Source organism: Loxodonta africana, chromosome 10 (genome assembly GCF_030014295.1).
Source record: "Loxodonta africana isolate mLoxAfr1 chromosome 10, mLoxAfr1.hap2, whole genome shotgun sequence".
NCBI classification, from domain to species: Eukaryota; Metazoa; Chordata; class Mammalia; order Proboscidea; family Elephantidae; genus Loxodonta; species Loxodonta africana.
The window spans coordinates 64,374,390-64,391,854 of record NC_087351.1 but is presented as its reverse complement, the minus strand read 5'-3'; the positions used below and the strand labels follow the sequence as shown (position 1 = coordinate 64,391,854).

The 17,465-nt window shown below is 37.7% G+C and overlaps 1 protein-coding gene across 11 annotated transcripts in view; it reads left to right on the top strand.

Moving 5' to 3' along the window:
* The window catches only part of TXNDC16 (thioredoxin domain containing 16), a 143,685-nt gene that overhangs the window by 61,138 nt on the left and 65,082 nt on the right, over window positions 1-17,465 (top strand). For all 11 annotated transcript variants that reach the window (XM_010588634.3, XM_010588637.3, XM_023546165.2 and 8 more), the window contains 3 exons: window positions 11,901-12,067; window positions 12,457-12,517; window positions 14,061-14,184. In XM_010588634.3, coding sequence (XP_010586936.2) covers window positions 11,901-12,067; window positions 12,457-12,517; window positions 14,061-14,184 — 352 coding nt within the window. The remainder of the gene's footprint in view (window positions 1-11,900; window positions 12,068-12,456; window positions 12,518-14,060; window positions 14,185-17,465) is intronic.

Below are 17,465 nucleotides of genomic sequence, written 5' to 3'. Positions count from 1 at the left end.
CTCCTTTCGTGACAAGTTTGCCAGTTTCTAACCCTCTCTACCCTCCCATCTCCCCTCCAGACAGGAGATGCCAACACAGTCTCAAGTGTCCACCTGATATAAGTAGCTCACTCTTCATCATCATCTCTCTCCTACCCATTGTCCAGTCCCTTTCATGTCTGATGAGTTGTCTTCGGGTATGGTTCCTGTCCTGGGCCAACAGAAGGTTTGGGGACCATGACCGCCAGAATTCCTCTAGTCTCAGTCAGACCATTAAGTCTGGTCTTTTTATGAGAATTTGGGGTCTGCATCCCACTGATCTCCTGCTCCCTCAGGGGTTCTCTGTTGTACTTCCTGTCAGGGCAGTCATTGGTTGTGGCCGGGCACCATCTAGTTCTTCTGGTCTCAGGATGGTGTAAGTCTCTGGTTCATGTGGCCCTTTCTGTCTCTTGGGCTCATAGTTATCGTGTGACCTTGGTGTTCTTCATTCTCCTTTGATCCAGGTGGGTTGAGACCAATTGATGCATCTTAGATGGCCGCTTGTTAGCATTTAGTACCCCAGACGCCACATTTCAAAGTGGGATGCAGAATGTTTTCATAATAGAATTATTTTGCCAATTGACTTAGAAGTCCCCTTAAGCCATAGTCCCCAAAACCCCGCCCTTGCTCTACTGACCTTTGAAGCATTCATTTTATCCTGGAAACTTCTTTGCTTTTGGTCCAGTCCAGTTGAGCTGACCTTCCGTGTATTAAATATTGTCCTTCCCTTCACCTAAAGTAGTTCTTACCTACTAACTAATCAGTAAAAAACCCTCTCCCACTCTCCGTCCCTCCCCCCCCCTTAACCACAAAAGTATGTGTTCTCAGTTTATACTATTTTTCGAGATCTTATAATAGTGGTCTTATACAATATTTGTCCTTTTGCCTCTGACTAATTTCGCTCAGCATAATGCCTTCCAGGTTCCTCCATGTCATGAAATGTTTCACCGATTCGTCACTGTTCTTTATCGATGCGTAGTATTCCATTGTGTGGATTTACCACAATTTATTTACCCATTCATCCATTGATGGACACCTTGGTTGCTTCCAGCTTTTTGCTATTGTAAACAGAGCTGCAATAAACATGGGTATGCATATATCTGTTCGTGTGAAGGCTCTTATTTCTCTAGGGTATATTCCGAGGAGTGGGATTTCTGGGTTGTATGGTGGTTCTATTTCTAACTTTTTAAGAAAACGCCAGATAGATTTCCAAAGTGGTTGTACCATTTTACATTCCCACCAGCAGTGTATAAGAGTTCCAGTCTCTCCGCAGCCTCTCCAACATTTATTATTTTGTGTTTTTTGGATTAATGCCAGCCTTGTTGGAGTGAGATGGAATCTCATTGTAGTTTTAATTTGCATTTCTCTAATGGCTAATGATCAAGAGCATTTTCTCATGTGTCTGTTAGTTGCCTGAATATCTTCTTTAGTGAAGTGTGTGTTCATATCCTTTGCCCACTTCTTGATTGGGTCGTTTGTCTTTTTGTGGTTGAGTTGTAACAAAATCCTATAGATTTTAGAGATCAGGCGCTGGTCGGAGATGTTATAGCTGAAAATTCTTTCCCAATCTGTAGGTGGTCTTTTTACTTTTTTGGTGAAGTCTTTAGATGAGCATAGGTGTTTGATTTTTAGGAGCTCCCAGTTATCTGGTTTCTCTTCGTCATTTTTTGTAATGTCTTGTATTCTGTTTATGCCTTGTATTAGGGCTCCTAAGGTTGTCCCTGTTTTTTCTTCCATGATCTTTATCGTTTTAGTCTTTATGTTTAGGTCTTTGATCCACTTGGAGTTAGTTTTTGTGCATGGTGTGAGGTATGGGTCGTGTTTCATTTTTTTGCAAATGGATATCCAGTTATGCCAGCACCGTTTGTTAAAAAGACTATCTTTTCCCCAATTAACTGACACTGGGCCTTTGTCAAATATCAGCTGCTCATATATGGATGGATTTATATCTGGGTTCTCAATTCTGTTCCACTGGTCTATATGCCTCTTGTACCAGTACCAGGCTGTTTTGACTACTGTGGCTGTATAATAGGTTCTAAAATCAGGTCTAGTGAGGCCTCCCACTTTCTTCTTCTTTTTCAGTAATGCTTTACTTATCCGAGGCTTCTTTCCCTTCCATATGAAGTCGGTGATTTGTTTCTCCATCACATTAAAAAGTGTCATTGGAATTTGGATCAGAAGTGCATTGTATGTATAGATGGCTTTTGGTAGAATAGACATTTTTACTATGTTAAGTCTTCCTATCCATGAGCAAGGTATGTTTTTCCACTTAAGTATGTCCTTTTTAGTTTCTTGTAGTAGTACTTTGTAGTTTTCTTTGTATAGGTCTTTTACATCTTTGGTAAGACTTATTCCTAAGTATTTTATCTTCTTGGGGGCTACTGTGAATGGTATTGATTTGGTTATTTCCTCTTCGATGTTCTTTTTGTTGATGTAGAGGAATCCAAGTGATTTTTGTATGTTTATCTTATAACCTGAGACTCTGCCAAACTCTTCTATTAGTTTCAGTAGTTTTCTGGAGGATTCCTTAGGGTTTTCTGTGTATAAGATCATGTCATCTGCAAATAGAGATAATTTTACTTCCTCCTTACCAATCCGGATGCCCTTTATTTCTTTGTCTAGCCTAATTGCTCTGGCTAGGGCCTCTAGCACAATGTTGAATAAGAGCGGTGATAAAGGGCATCCTTGTCTGGTTCCCGTTCTCAAGGGAAATACTTTCAGGCTCTCTCCATTTAGAGTGGTGTTGGCTGTTGGCTTTGTATAGATGCCCTTTATTATGTTGAGGAATTTTCCTTCAATTCCTATTTTGGTGAGAGTTTTTATCATAAATGGGTGTTGGACTTTGTCTAATGCCTTTTCTGCATCAATTGATAAGATCATGTGGTTTTTGTCTTTTGTTTTATTTATAATGGTGGATTACATTAATGGTTTTTCTAATATTAAACCAGCCTTGCATACCTGGTATAAATCCCACTTGATCGTGGTGGATTATTTTTTTGATATGTTGTTGAATTCTATTGGCTAGAATTTTGTTGAGGATTTTAGCATCTATGTTCGTGAGGGATATAGGTCTGTAATATTCTTTTTTTGTGATGTCTTTACCTGGTTTTGGTATCAGGGATATGGTGGCTTCATAGAATGAGTTAGGCAGTATTCCATCATTTTCTATGCTTTGAAATACCTTTAGTAGTAGTGGTGTTAACTCTTCTCTGAAGGTTTGGTAGAACTCTGCAGTGAAGCCATCCGGGCCAGGGCTTTTTTTTGTTGGGAGTTTTTTGATTACCGTTTCAATCTCTTTTTTTGTTATGGGTCTATTTAGTTGTTTTACTTCTGATTGTGTTAGTTTAGGTAGGTAGTGTTTTTCCAGGAATTCATCCATTTCTTCTAGGTTCGCAAATTTGTTAGAGTAGAATTTTTCGTAATAATCTGATATGATTCTTTTAATTTTTTCAGTTGGGTCTGTTGTGATATGGCCCATCTCGTTTCTTATTCGGGTTATTTGTTTCCTTTCCTGTATTTCTTTAGTCAGTCTAGCCAATGGTTTATCAATTTTGTTAATTTTTTCAGAGAACTAGCTTTTGGCTTTGTTAATTCTTTCAATTGTTTTTCTGCTCTCTAATTCATTTAGTTCAGCTCTAATTTTTATTATTTGTTTTCCTCTGGTGCCTGATGGATTCTTTTGTTGCTCACTTTCTATTTGTTCAAGTTGTAGGGACAGTTCTCTGATTTTGGCTCTTTCTTCTTTTTGTATGTGTACATTTATTGATATAAATTGACCTCTGAGCACTGCTTTTGCTGTGTCCCAGAGGTTTTGATAGGAAGTATTTTCATTCTCGTTGCATTCTGTGAATTTCTTTATTCCCTCCTTAATGTCTTCTATAACCCAGTCTTTTTTCAGCAGGGTATTGTTCAGTTTCCAAGTGTTTGATTTCTTTTCCCTAATTTTTCTGTTATTGATTTCCACTTTTATGGCCTTGTGGCTGAGAAGATGCTTTGTAATATTTCGATGTTTTGGATTCTGCAAAGGTTTGTTTTATGACCTAATATGTGGTCTATTCTAGAGAATGTTCCATGTGTGCTAGAAAAAAAAGTATACTTTTCAGCAGTTGGGTGGAGAGTTCTGTATAAGTCAATGAGGTCAAGTTGGTTGATTGTAGTAATTAGGTCTTCCGTGTCTTTAATGAGCTTCTTACTGGATGTCCTGTCCTTCTCTGAAAGTGGTGTGTTGAAGTCTCCTACTACAATTGTGGAGGTGTCCATCTCACTTTTCAGTTCTGTTAAAATTTGTTTTATGTATCTTGCAGCCTTGTCATTGGGTGCATAAATATTTAATATGGTTATATCTTCCTGGTCAATTGTCCGTTTTATCTTTATGTAGTGTCCTTCTTTATCCTTTGTGGTGGATTTAACTTTAAAGTCTATTTTGTCAGAAATTAATATTGCTACTCTTGCTGTTTTTTGCTTATGGTTTGCTTGATATATTTTTTTCCATCCTTTGAGTTTTAGTTTGTGTGTGTCTCTAAGTCTAAGGTGTGTCTCCTGTAGGCAGCATATAGATGGATCGTGTTTCTTTATCCAGTCTGAGATTCTCTGGGTCTTTATTGGTGTGTTTAGTCCATTCATATTCAGTGTAATTATAGATAAGTATGTGTTCAGTGCTGTCATTTTGATGCCTTTTTATGTGTGTTGTTGACAATTTCATTTTTCCATTTACTTTTTTGTGCTGAGATGTTTTTCTTTGTAAATTGTGTGTTCCTCATTTTCATAGTATTTGACTTTATGTTTGCTGAGTCGTTACATTTTTCTTGGTTTTTGTTTTTAGTTATGGAGTTGTTATACCTCTTTGTGGTTACCTTAATATTTACCCCTATTTTTCTAAGTAAAAACCTAACTTGCGTTGTCCTATATCACCTTGTATCCCTCTCCATATGGCAGTTATGTGCCACTTGTATTTAGTCCCTCTTTTGATTATTGTGATCTTTTACATATTGACTTCAATGATGCCCTGTTTTGAGCGTTTTTTTTTTTTTTTTTTTTTTAATTAATCTTAATTTGTTTTTGTGATTTCCCTATTTGAGTTGATATCAGGATGCTCTGTTCTGTGACCTTGTGTTGTGCTGGTATCTGATATTATTGGTTTTCTAACCAAAGAATTTCCTTTAGTATTTCTTGTAGCTTTGGTTTGTTTTTTGCAAATTCTCTAAGCTTGTGTTTATCTGTAAATGTGTTAATTTCGCCTTCATATTTCAGAGAGAGTTTTGCTGGATACATGATCCTTGGCAGGCAGTTTTTCTCCTTCAGTGCTCTGTATATGTCATCCCATTGCCGCCTTGCGTGCATGGTTTATGCTAAGTAGTCTGAACTGATTCTTATTATCTCCATTGTAGGAGACCTTTCTTTTATCCCTGGCTGCTTTTGAAATTTTCTCTTTATCTTTGGTTTTGGCCAGTTTGATGATAATATGTCTTGGTGATTTTCTTTTTGGATCAATCTTATATGGGGTTCGATGAGCATCTTGGATAGATATCCTTTCCTCTTTCATGATGTCAGGGAAGTTTTCTGCCAACAGATCTTCAGCTATTTTCTCTGTGTTTTCTGTCCTCCCTCCCTGTTCTGGGACTCCAGTCACACGCAAGTTATTCTTCTTGGTAGAGTCCCACATAATTCTTAGGGTTTCTTCATTTTTTTAAATTCTTTTATCTGATTTTTTTTTCAGCTGTATTGGTGTTAATTCCCTAGTCCTCCAGATCTCCCAATCTGCATTCTAATTGCTCGAGTCTGCTCCTCTGACTTCATATTGTGTTGTCTAATTCTGTAATTTTATTGTTAATCTTTTGGATTTCTGCATGCTGTCTCTCTAGGGATTCTTGCAACTTATATTAATTTTTCCACTATGCTGTTGAATAATCTTTTTGAGTTCTTCAACTGCTTTATCAGTGTGTTCCTTGGCTTTTTCTGTAGATTGCCTTATTTCATTTCTGAGGTCATCCCTGATGTCTTGAAGTATTCTGTAAGTTAGTTTTTTATATTCTGTATCTGATAATTCCAGGATTGTATCTTCATTTGGGAAAGATTTTGATTCTTTAGTTTGGGGAGTTGTAGAAGCAGTCATGGTCTGCTTCTTTATGTGGTTTGATATCGACTGCTGTCTCTGAGCCATCACTAAGATCTTGTAGTGATTTATTCTATATTTGCTCACTGAGTCTTATCTTGTTTTGTTTTCTTTCAGTATACGTAGATGGGCTACTAGATTGAGCTGTCTTGATTGTTGTAGTCCTTGACTCACTTATGTCCTATTACCAGCTGGTTTGGGCTGTTACCAGATATATAAGCCTGTGTCCATTCACTGTTCTTGAGTAGAATCTGATTTTGGGTCCACCTCTAGAAGTAGTGGTGATAGTTGTATGCACCAGATCTTAGGCTCCCAACGCAAGTACCTGTACAGATTGGTAGGTGTCACCCTTCTTAGACCCCTAAGGCAGGAGGCTAGGTGGTCTGGGGGGAGCTTCAGCCCTCAGTTCCCTGTTGTGGGTCAGTGAGGGCTCTGTTGAATAAGCAGAGATATCAGACCTGGGAAACTTGTCTTTCCAGTAAATCTGCTGAAACAATTGCAGTCAGATCCCTATCAGAAATGCCTTTGCATTATAATAGCCACCTTGTGCCCTGTAGGGATGAAAGCCCGAGACTATGGATCACATATGGTTGGCTGGAGCTGGTTCTGTTTTTTTAGTCCAATTAGGGAAGGATTTTTGGTCCCTGGGTTTTTTATGGTTGCTTCTCTCAGGCCAGAAGAATGGGTTAGGAAAAGCCAAAAAAAAAAAAAAGAAAAGAAATAAAGAAAAACCGCGGAGCAGTTCTCCCTCTGGCTCAGGAAATTCCAATGTTAATGAAGCCGCCTGGGAAGGGGAGGGGAGGGTTCAGAAAAACAGGAGAGAGTATAGACAAAGGTACTTATGTTGCTTGGGATGACTGTTTTATCTGAGATTCCCGAGGAGCACGTCGACTGTGTGCGCTGGGTGGGTAGAGATTGTCCTCAGTGGTCAGGCCCGCGTCCCGTGCTTGCGCTGTCTCAGAATCCATGGTTAGTTCCTCCGCTCCCAGACCAAAGCCGAGCACCAAGGTTCCCCGGCTGGGACGCTGCACTCCCGGCTCCAAAACCAGTCCCTGCCTCCTGGTGACTTCTCCTCCTGTCAGCCGCGTCTCTGTGCTGCCTGCATGCACTCGCTGGGCTTCCCCCGAGGTCAGTTCAGAGGGCTAGGGCTGCGCCCCGTTTTTGTGCCATCTCAGGGTGCTGTGCTCAGCTCCCCTGCACCCAGTCCAAAGCCCGGCGCCAAGGTTTTCTGACTAGGACGCTGGCTCCAGGCTCCGAAAACGGTCGCTGCTTCCCTTTGGTTGTTAGTTCTCAGTCTCTGTCACTCAGGTCAACTCTTTAGATCTGTGTTTGATGGTCAGGGTTCGTAGATTGTCGTGTATGTGATCGATTCACTTGTTTTTCTGAGTCTTTGTTGCAAGAGGGATCCGAGGGAGCGTCTACCTAGTCAGCCTTCTTGGCCCCGCCTCCCACCAGTACCATCTTTGATAATGGAAACAGGAATAGGAGTTGTACTAACCTTTCTAAAGTCTTCTCTTTCTTCTTTGACTACCTCGTTTTGGCTTGAAGTTTTGCCTATTGGCTAATGTTGCTGCTCATGAATTTTCTTTTGTCATTAAAAAAAATTATTTTTTGCTTTTTAGATAGTGAGGAGCGAGATTCTCTGATCTTATTTCACTTTACCATATTTATCAGGAATTATGTAGTTTTAATTTTGAAATTAAAAAACAAGCTTTGAAGACTTCATAATGACTTGGGACTCAGTTGTGAAATCACTCGAGGGCATAGTGTTAAAAAAATCAAGTGTGCCACTTATTATGCTCTGTGTGAATGGCAGCCTTAAACATACGTTTTATAAACTACAGTGTGAATGATTCTGGAATTGTGTAATGTAGGTGACGCTGCTCTAAGCCAGTTTATCCAAAAGGAATACTAATTTGGCAATGAAAGTCCCTTCCGGAGTAGGGTTTGTTTCAACACTTTCACAGTGATGCATAAACACATCATTACCTCAGCATCTTACTTTTCCTAGACAACTAGGGAACTGGCACATAGAATTTAGACAGAAGTTCCAGAAGCCTGGGTAGACGCTAGGATAGGTAGAAATGGCAGTAGCATACATGGAAGAATGATATGAAAGGCATAACTGAAGCTCAGTACTGGGTTGGAGAGCCAAGCTGAGAATCCACACCTTGGTGTCAAGCATAGGAAGGTTTGACAGAGAGAGACAAAGAAGCACAGATTATTGGACTTTCACAGATCTGAATGGAGCAAATGAATGCAGAGTGCAAGAATGGAGATGACTTAGAATGATTCCTTGAGACTCTTGATGATATTGAGTAAAGCCTTATCTTTGTGGGAGTAGGAAGGTGTTAAAAGGTTCTAAGCTGATTTGGTCACATTTGTGTTTGGTACTTTAAACATTTAACCATAGCAGTATTTGAGGTTGTTTTTTTTTGTCCTTACAGAATAGACTGGAGGTTAAAAAGCAATGTAAGACGGGGGCCTTCTCAGCTCCTCACTCTTCTTTCCAAGACCCTCAAGTCCTCATCCCATTGACAGTGATGGCGACAACAATATCTCACACCCAATAAGCTCTTCTTACAATGTGACCTTAGCACCATTCTTAATGAGTAGTGGAGTCCCTTCTCACTGAACCTGGTTGGCCTTTGTGAGTGCCTTGACTAGTAGACTAAGCCTGGAGTTGTGTTATATGACTTATTAGGCTTGGTTACAAAAATGCCGTGTGCATCTGCGTTGCACTCTTGGGCTGCTTACTCTTGGAACCCAGCTACCTTGCTGTGAGAATAAGCAGCCCAAGGAGAGGCCCAAATGAAGAGGAATCAAGGCTCCTAGCCCACTGTCCTGGCTAAGCTTCCAGCAACAATTTGGTAGCCATTTGAATGAGCCATTTTTTAAAGTGGAAGTCTCAGCCCCAGTTGAAATGCCCCACTAATGCCATGTGGAGCATAGACATATTTGTAGATAAATGAGTAAAATAAATGATTCTTGTTGTTTTAAGCCATGCAGTTTTGGGGTAGTTTGCTCCACAGAGTGCTTAGAACACACCTTCCAAATGATCTCATCTGTTTCTGTGGCATTAACTACACTAATTCTCAAATCACATATTTCAAGTCACGTATTTCTCTGGAGCGCCTGTCCCATGTATCTCTCCTTGAGCTTAACATGTCCAAATTTGAGGTGTTATCCTCTTCCACCACCTGTTCTTTCTCCATTATCTTTGTTGATTTACTATTCAGTCACTCATGCAGAAACTTGGAAAATCATCCTTAACTCCTAACATCTTCCTGTATCTAATTTTATATCTTAAATTAAAAAAAAAAAAAAAATTTCATTCTAGCTGCCAGTGCTTTAATCCCAGTCCTCACCATCTCTCATCTGGACTGTTTTAGTAATAGCAACTGATCTCATCTCTGTTCATCTGTTTTTGTTCTCTTTAAGTTCATACTTTTCATTGCTGGCAGAGTGATATTGTTAAAACATATATGATCATGTCACAATAACTCTTCCAATTTGTAATGGCTTTGGTTTATTTACAACAGAAAGCCCTAATTTCTTAGCAGGATATACATGGTTTTTAATGTTCTGGCCCTTTGCTGGCTATCTAGCCTTACTGCCTGTTCTTCCTTTTCACTTTATAATACTGAATATCTTATAGTTCTCCAAGTATATACAAAGAAGAAACCAAGCTATTCTGTTCTTTCAGGCTGTTCCACTCATTTGGTTCCTTGGGATTGTAGGACTGAAATCCCCATTTTCTTGTTGGCTCTTGGCTCTCAGGTCCTAACCACATGGCCCCCTCACAATATTACAGCTTACTTCAAAGCTAGCAGTACTGTCTCACTCCAGCGAGTCTTATATGAGTCTATGACGGAGTCTAATATGAAGTAACTTAGTCAATGGAATGACTATCTCATTGGTCTTATTCAACTCAAGGAGAGGGAATTACATAAGATGTGTATGCCAGAGGGCAGGAATTTGGGGGCCACATTTTAGAATTCTGCCTACCTGGTGGTGTAGTGGTTAAGTGCTACGGCTGCTAACCAAAGGGTCAGCAGTTCAAATCTGCCAGGTGCTTCTTGGAAACTGTGTGGGGCAGTTCTGCTCTGTCCTATAGGGTCTCTATGAGTCCGAATCACCTCGATGGCACTGAGTTTTTTGGGTATGGGTAAATATAGGATTTTCTTTGAAAACTTTTAGATATTTTTTTTAATGTTTAATAATTGAAAAGTTTTCAAGAATGTGGTTTCCTGTGTATCTGTTTTTATCCACTGTGACGGCACTGGGTTTTGGGGTAGGATTGGTTATTCAGCGAGCTCTTTCAGTCTAGCAACTCATGTCCTTCATCTGTGGAAAGCCTTTTGTGTTTATTTCGGTGATTATTTCTTCCTTTCTATTCTCTTTTCTCTTTCTCTGACTGTTATTACTTGGATGTTGGATCGCCTGGCTTAGTCCTTTAATTTTATTACCTTGTCTCTCCTGTTTTCCACCTGTATCTTTTGCTCTACTTTCTGGGAGGTTTATTCAACTTTATTTTTCAATTCTTCATTGAATGTGTTATCTTCTCATCTACTCATGGTTATCAGTGATTGTTTTTGAAGCTTTCTGCTTCCTGATTAATCTGTATTTCCTCAACATTATTATTTTTTTTCTGTATGTTTTGGTCTTTTATCTTTCATGTTAGAGGCTTTCCTCAGATGTTTGTTTCTTTTGGATATCTGTTCATGATTTAGAACACGGAACTAAAAAACGCATTGGAAATTCTAAGAATGTCAGTGGGACTTGTTGACTTTGAGCTCCATACTGTTATTGAGCAAAAAGCTTTGCTGCTCTTTGGGGAACCTCAATATCAGTATTTTCCTCAAGGTTACTCAAGATTCCTAGAATCTTCCAATCTTTTGTTGCCAGCATTCTGGAAACTGAGTAGGGGAGGAGACTGGGGAACGTTTCAGGACTGAGATTCTTAATACCTTGATTTGGCATGATATTCATATTGATAGTCATATTGTTCCTAAAGTCCCTTGGATTTCTGCTGGTACGAGGGAGAGACAGTTGCCTAAACTCATGAATTTCAAAAGGGGAATCTAGGGATCTAATTGCTTCTTAAAAGCTTTTACGTATTCTTTCTCATTTTAGAGCTTTCCTGCTATTGCTCCACCATGGCTTAGGGTTTTGCTTTGTAGAATCTGCTATGTCAGTTATCATTCTGTTCTCCAGCTTCCAAAATTTTCCTGCCTTGTCTCTTTTCCTTTATTCACACACTTGTGTGTTTATCTCTTTTTAAAAATCCCTTTGCTGTATTTTTTCTTGGGATTTCTGGAAGGAGTGAAATTAAATGTGTACGTTCCTTCTGCTGTCTTAACTCAGATGTTTTTCATTGTTTTGTAACGTGTCATTTATTACCTGGTAAATTTTTTACGTATGTAAGATATTATTCCTTAGTTATCTGCTCCATTTCAGTGATAAATCTCTTTATCAGTACCATACTATTTTAATTATTGTTCTTTTATAATATACATATTCCTTATAGTTATAATTCTATGTTTAACTCCTTATAAAACCTCTAAGTTTTATAGTGTTTGAACTGTATAGGTACATTTGGAACATTAAAATTAGGAAATTATGAGACAAATTCTATTAATGTTGGATTTATTTTACAGACTTTTTAAACTTGTAACTTTATTAATAAGAATTAACTGGGTTTAAATCCAAATGTTGGGGCATTATTGTCAATTATGACATTTTGCTGTTTTTTTTTTTTTTAATGAAGACTGAAGTTGCTGAAGATCCTCAGCAAGTTTCAACTACTCATCTCCAACTAGGCTTACCACTAGTTTTTATTGTTAGTCAACAAGTCACATATGAAGCTGATAGAAGAACTGCAGAATGGGTTGCTTGGCGTCTTCTGGGAAAAGCTGGAGTTCTACTCTTGTTAAGGTATTATAAAATCAAATATTACTCTAATCAACAAAATATTGATATATATATATATTCTTTAATATGGCAATCTATTCACTTGTAAATAAGCTAAAATCTATAATAGATTCTAATATAGTTAGAACCAGTTGCTGTGCTAACGTTTGTCCATTAATTATAAGCTTGATTAAAATTTAGAGTTTTAAACCTTGCTGAAAGAAAAGGTAGATTAAAATGGAAACTAGAATATCTGGTCTATATTTATGTGTAAAATTTATCACACTCACTAAAGTGTAGTTTTTTTTCTCAAACACTGTTTAATATAAGAACTTATAATTCTATTCTTAATTGGCATGAATAAATAAAATTCTGAGTAGCAACATAAAACATTTCTTTCTATTTTGAAAAAGGGACTCTTTGGAAGTGAACATTCCCCAGCATGCAAATGTGGTCTTTAAAAGAGCAGAAGAGGTTAGTCATTTTACTTATTGGTCTACAGTGTCTGCTTATTTAAAGAAAGTTAATACATATGATCCTAAAAGTAAAAGCAGTGAAATCTGTGAGAGCTGGAACTTGACGGGACTGCCTTGTTTTTCCAGGTCTTGAGAGTGATCTGCCTTTGACAGGGTGCAGCCTTACCACTTTTCTGTTGCTCATTTTAGTAGGAAATATTTTAGTTTTCTTTCTCTGACAGGTTTCCACCTTACATGGGTTCTGGCTTTTGCAGCCATTGAAAACCCTATGGAGCACAGCTCTACTCTGAAATATATGGGGTTGCCAAGAGTTAGAATCAACTTTATGGCAACTGGCTTGGTTTTTTTTGTTGTTGTTGTTTATACTTAATATGATGACTACTCTATAGCATTGAAAAAGATTTAAATAATAACCTCACAGTGTTGACCAAAAATAAGTAAATAAATAACAGTAAAAACTATACAATTCCATTATACAAATTCGAAAACTGGCAAAATTTATAGATGGGGATGAAGTCAGAATAGTGATTACCTTTTGGGGCATGTGATGACATAGAGGGACAAGAAAAAAGCCTCTGGGGGTGCTGGTAATGTTCTGTATCTTAAGCTGTGTGGTGGTCACACAGGTGTATTCACTTTGTAAAAATCTATCAGCCTATGTAAGTATGTACTTAGAATTTGTGTTCTTTTCAGCGTGAATGTTATACTCCAGTAAAAAAGTTTGCCACAATTCCTATGTATATTTGGAACATAATCAGTTTGATTGTTTTTTGATTCCTCCGTCTTTTAACTTCGTTGTATTTCTGCAAGAGTCAAAAACTGCTTGCTTTGAATATAATATTAAAAAGGTGAAAATGTGATGTCAGAGAATAAACGCACACTGGGGCCCTTTTATAGCTTTACTCTAATGTATAGTTATAGTCAGGGATAAACTTACTAAAATAAACTAGTGGCCTAAAATTTCAAGTTTTTAAAATTATATGATAGTTGGATATTAGTAAAAAAAAATCTTAATGGAATAGTGTTGATCTTAATGGAATAGAATTTGATATTCCTAAAATCGCTAAGGGGCAGATAGTAGTTTTATGTTTATAGCTAAAGACAGTTGAACTTTAGAGTAGAATTATTTTAGATAAAGTATTATTTTGAATGATATTTTTATAGATACCAAGATAATCAATTTTGAGAGGCCATGTTTGCAATCATATATATTTCCATTTTATATTGAGGTAGGACTTGCTGTTATATGTGAAATGTTTCATAGACTTCTGTATAATGCACTTGTGGCAAGAAGCGAGACTTGTAATTTCTTTTTTTTGCCGTCTTTTTCAGTAGTATGCTCTAACTCTACTTATATAAAGCATGCTTTGGATGCTTTCCTTTTTGTATTGATTGTGGAGTTTCATTTCCTTTTTTTTTTCTTTTTTAATTTAATTGAAGTTCAAAGGTTTAGTTTCATTTTAGTGTTAAACAAGTTATATTTTTATATTAAAATGCTTTGGTATATTTTAGTTATGTTTTTAAAATAAATGTATTTCTAGGGAGTGCCAGTGGAATATTTGGTGTTAGATAATATTGATTTAATAGTATCCCATGTGGAAAACAATGTGCACACTGAGGAAATCCAAGAAGATGAAGACTATGACATAGAGGATCCAGATATGGGTAATATGTTTTGTGATCTCCCCCCAACTACCCATTCCTGCCCAGCATGCATAGGGTCAGTGACATTTTCAGTGAATTAACATTCTCATATAATGTATTCACATTCAAGACTTGGAAAAGAAACTTAAATTATTTTAGAATCACATCCTGTCAAATGGATTAGATAAAGAGATATAAGGAGGCTATGTTTTACTTTACTATGATATTGTTCATTGTTAACATGTCAGGCTTCTCGCTACCACGTCCCTGTCTTTATCCTCCAAATCATTTCTTTCAGTCCTGCTGGCCTAGTGCATTTTTTGAAACTCCACCAAAAACATGGTGTTTCAGTTTAATTATCATTATTAGGAAATGCAGTTATAATAAATATTGTATTTGTAGTTGTAAATAAAGTTGAAAAAAAAAAAAAAGACTGTTAATAATATAGCAAGTAAATTTCAGTAACCTTTAATTCTTTTTAACATAGCTATCTGTTTCTTAAACCTTGGTGGTGTAGTGGTTAGGAGCTATGGCTGCGAACCCTAAGGTCAGCAGTTTGAATCCACTAGGCACTCCTTGGAAACTCTATGAGGCAGTTCTACCCTGTCCTGTAGGGTCACTCCGAGTCGGAATTGACTCGAAGCCAATGAGTTTGGCTTTTTTGGTATTTGTTTATTATTTTCTTTCTTTTTTAATGTCCTTTTGCTTTCTTCACGTATGATGTTCTTGATGTCATTCCACAACTCGTCTGGTCTTTGATCATTAGTGTTTATTGCATCAAATCTATTCTTGAGATAGTTTCTAAATCCAGGGGGGATATACTTAAGGTTGTACTTTGGCTCTTGTGGACTTGTTTTAATTTTCTTCAGCCTCAACTTGCACTTGCATATGAGCAATTGATAGTCTATTCCTCAGTCGGCCCCTGGCCTTGTTCTGATTGATGATATTGAGCTTCTCCATCATCTCTTTCCACAAATGTAGTCAATTTGATTCCTGTGTATTCCATTAGGCGAGATCTACATGTATAGTTATGATTTATGTTGTTGAAAAGAGATTTCCAATTAATAGATTATTGGTCTTGCAAAATTCTATCATGTGATCTCTGGTATTGTTTCTGTCACTGAAGCCATATTTTGTAACTACTGAACACCTTTTTTGTTTCCAGCTTTTGCATTCCAATCACCAGTAATTATCAATGCATCTTGATTTCATGTTTGATCAATTTCAGACTGCAGAAATTGGTAAAAAGCTTCAATTTCTTCATCTTTGGCCTTAGTGGTTGGTGCATAAATTTAAATAATAGTCATATTAACTGACCTTCCATGTAAGCATATGATCACTGGTGGCGTTGTACTTCAGGACAGATCTTGAAATGTTCTTTTTAGGAATGAACGTGATACCGTTCCTCTTCAATTGTCATTCCTGGCATAGTAGACCATATGATTGTCTGATTCACAATGGCCAATACCAGCCCATTTCAGCTCAGTAATGCCTAGGATATCGATCTTCAGGCATTCCATTTCATTTTGACAACCTACAATATTCCTAGATTCATACTTCATACATTACACGTTTCAATTACTAATGGATATTTGCAGCTGTTTCTTCTTATTTTGGGCTGTATCACACAGCAAATGAAGGTCCAGAAAGCTTTACTCCATCCATGTCATTAAGGTTAACTCTACTTTGAGGAGGCAGCTCTTCCCCAGTCATGTTTTGAGTGCCTTCCAACCTGAAGGGCTCATCTTCTGGTGCTATATCAGTGTTCCACTGCTATTCATAAGGTTTTCACTAGTCAGTTTCTTTAGAAGTAGATTGCCAGGTCCTTCTTCCTAGTTTGTCTTGGTCTGGAAGCTCCGCTGGAACCTGTCTACCATGGATGACCTTGATGATATTCGAAATACTGGTTTCATATCTTCCAACGTCACAGCAACACACAAGCCACCACAGTATGACAGACTGACAGATGAATGGTGGTTCATGAAGAAAGCAAAAGGTTATTAAAAAGACAGGGCAGAAAGACCACAATGGATGTCAGAAGAGAGTCTGAAACTTGCTGTTGAATGTAGATTAGCTAAGCTGAATGGAAGAAATGATGAAATAAAAGAGCTGAACAGAAGATTTCAAAGGGCTGCTTGAGAAGACAAAGTAAAGTATTATAATGAAATGTGCCAAGACCTGGAGTTAGAAAACCAAAAGAGAAGAACATACTTGGCATTTCTCAAGCTGGAAGAACTAAACAAAAAGTTCAAGCCTTGAGTTGCGATATTGAAGGAGTATATGGGCAAAATATTGAACAACACAGTAAGTATCAAAGAAGATGGAAGGAATTCAGAGTCTCCTGTACCAAAAAGAATTGGTTGACATTCAGCCATTTTGGATGGTAGCATATGATCAAGAACCAATGGTACTGAAGGAAGAAATCTAAGCTGCATCATAGGCACTGGTAAATTGGCTACTCCAGGAATTGATGGAATACCAACTGAGATGTTTCAACAATGGGATGCAATGCTGGAAGCACTCACTCATCTATGCCAAGAAATTTGGAAGACAGCTACCTGGCCAACTGGTTGGAAGAGGTCCATATTTGTGCCCATTCCAAAGAAAAGTGATGAACAGAATGTGAAAATTGTTGAACAGTATCATTAATATCACATGTAAGTAAAATTTTGCTGAAGATAATTCAAAACAGTCACAGAAGAGAACTACCAGAAGTTCAAGCCAAATTCAGAAGAGGGTGTGGAATGAAGGATATCATTGTTGATGTCAGATGGATCTTTCCTGAAAGCAAGGAATATCAGAGAGAGGTTTACTTGTGTTTTATTGACTACGCAAAGGCAGTTGACTGTGTGAATTATGGATAACATTGGGAAGAATGGGAATTTCAGAACACATGATTGTGCTTATGTGGAACCTGTACATAGACCAAGAGGCAGTCCTTCGAACAGAACAGGAGGATACTAAGTGGTTTAAAATCAGGAAAGGTGTGTGTCAAGGTTATATCCTTTCACCATACTTATTCAATCTGTATGCTGGGCAAATAATCCGAGAGGCTGTACTACATGAAGAAGAACAGGGCATCAAGATTGGAGGAAGAAATCAAACACCTATGCTCATCCAAAGATTTCACCAAAAGAGTAAAAAGACTGCCTACAGACTGGGAAAAGGTTTTTAGCTATGACATTTCTGATCAGCATCTGATCTTTAGAATCTACATCATACTGCAAAAACTCAACTACAAAAAGACAAATAACCCAATTAAAAAATGGGCAAAGGATATGAACAGGTACTTCACTAAAGAA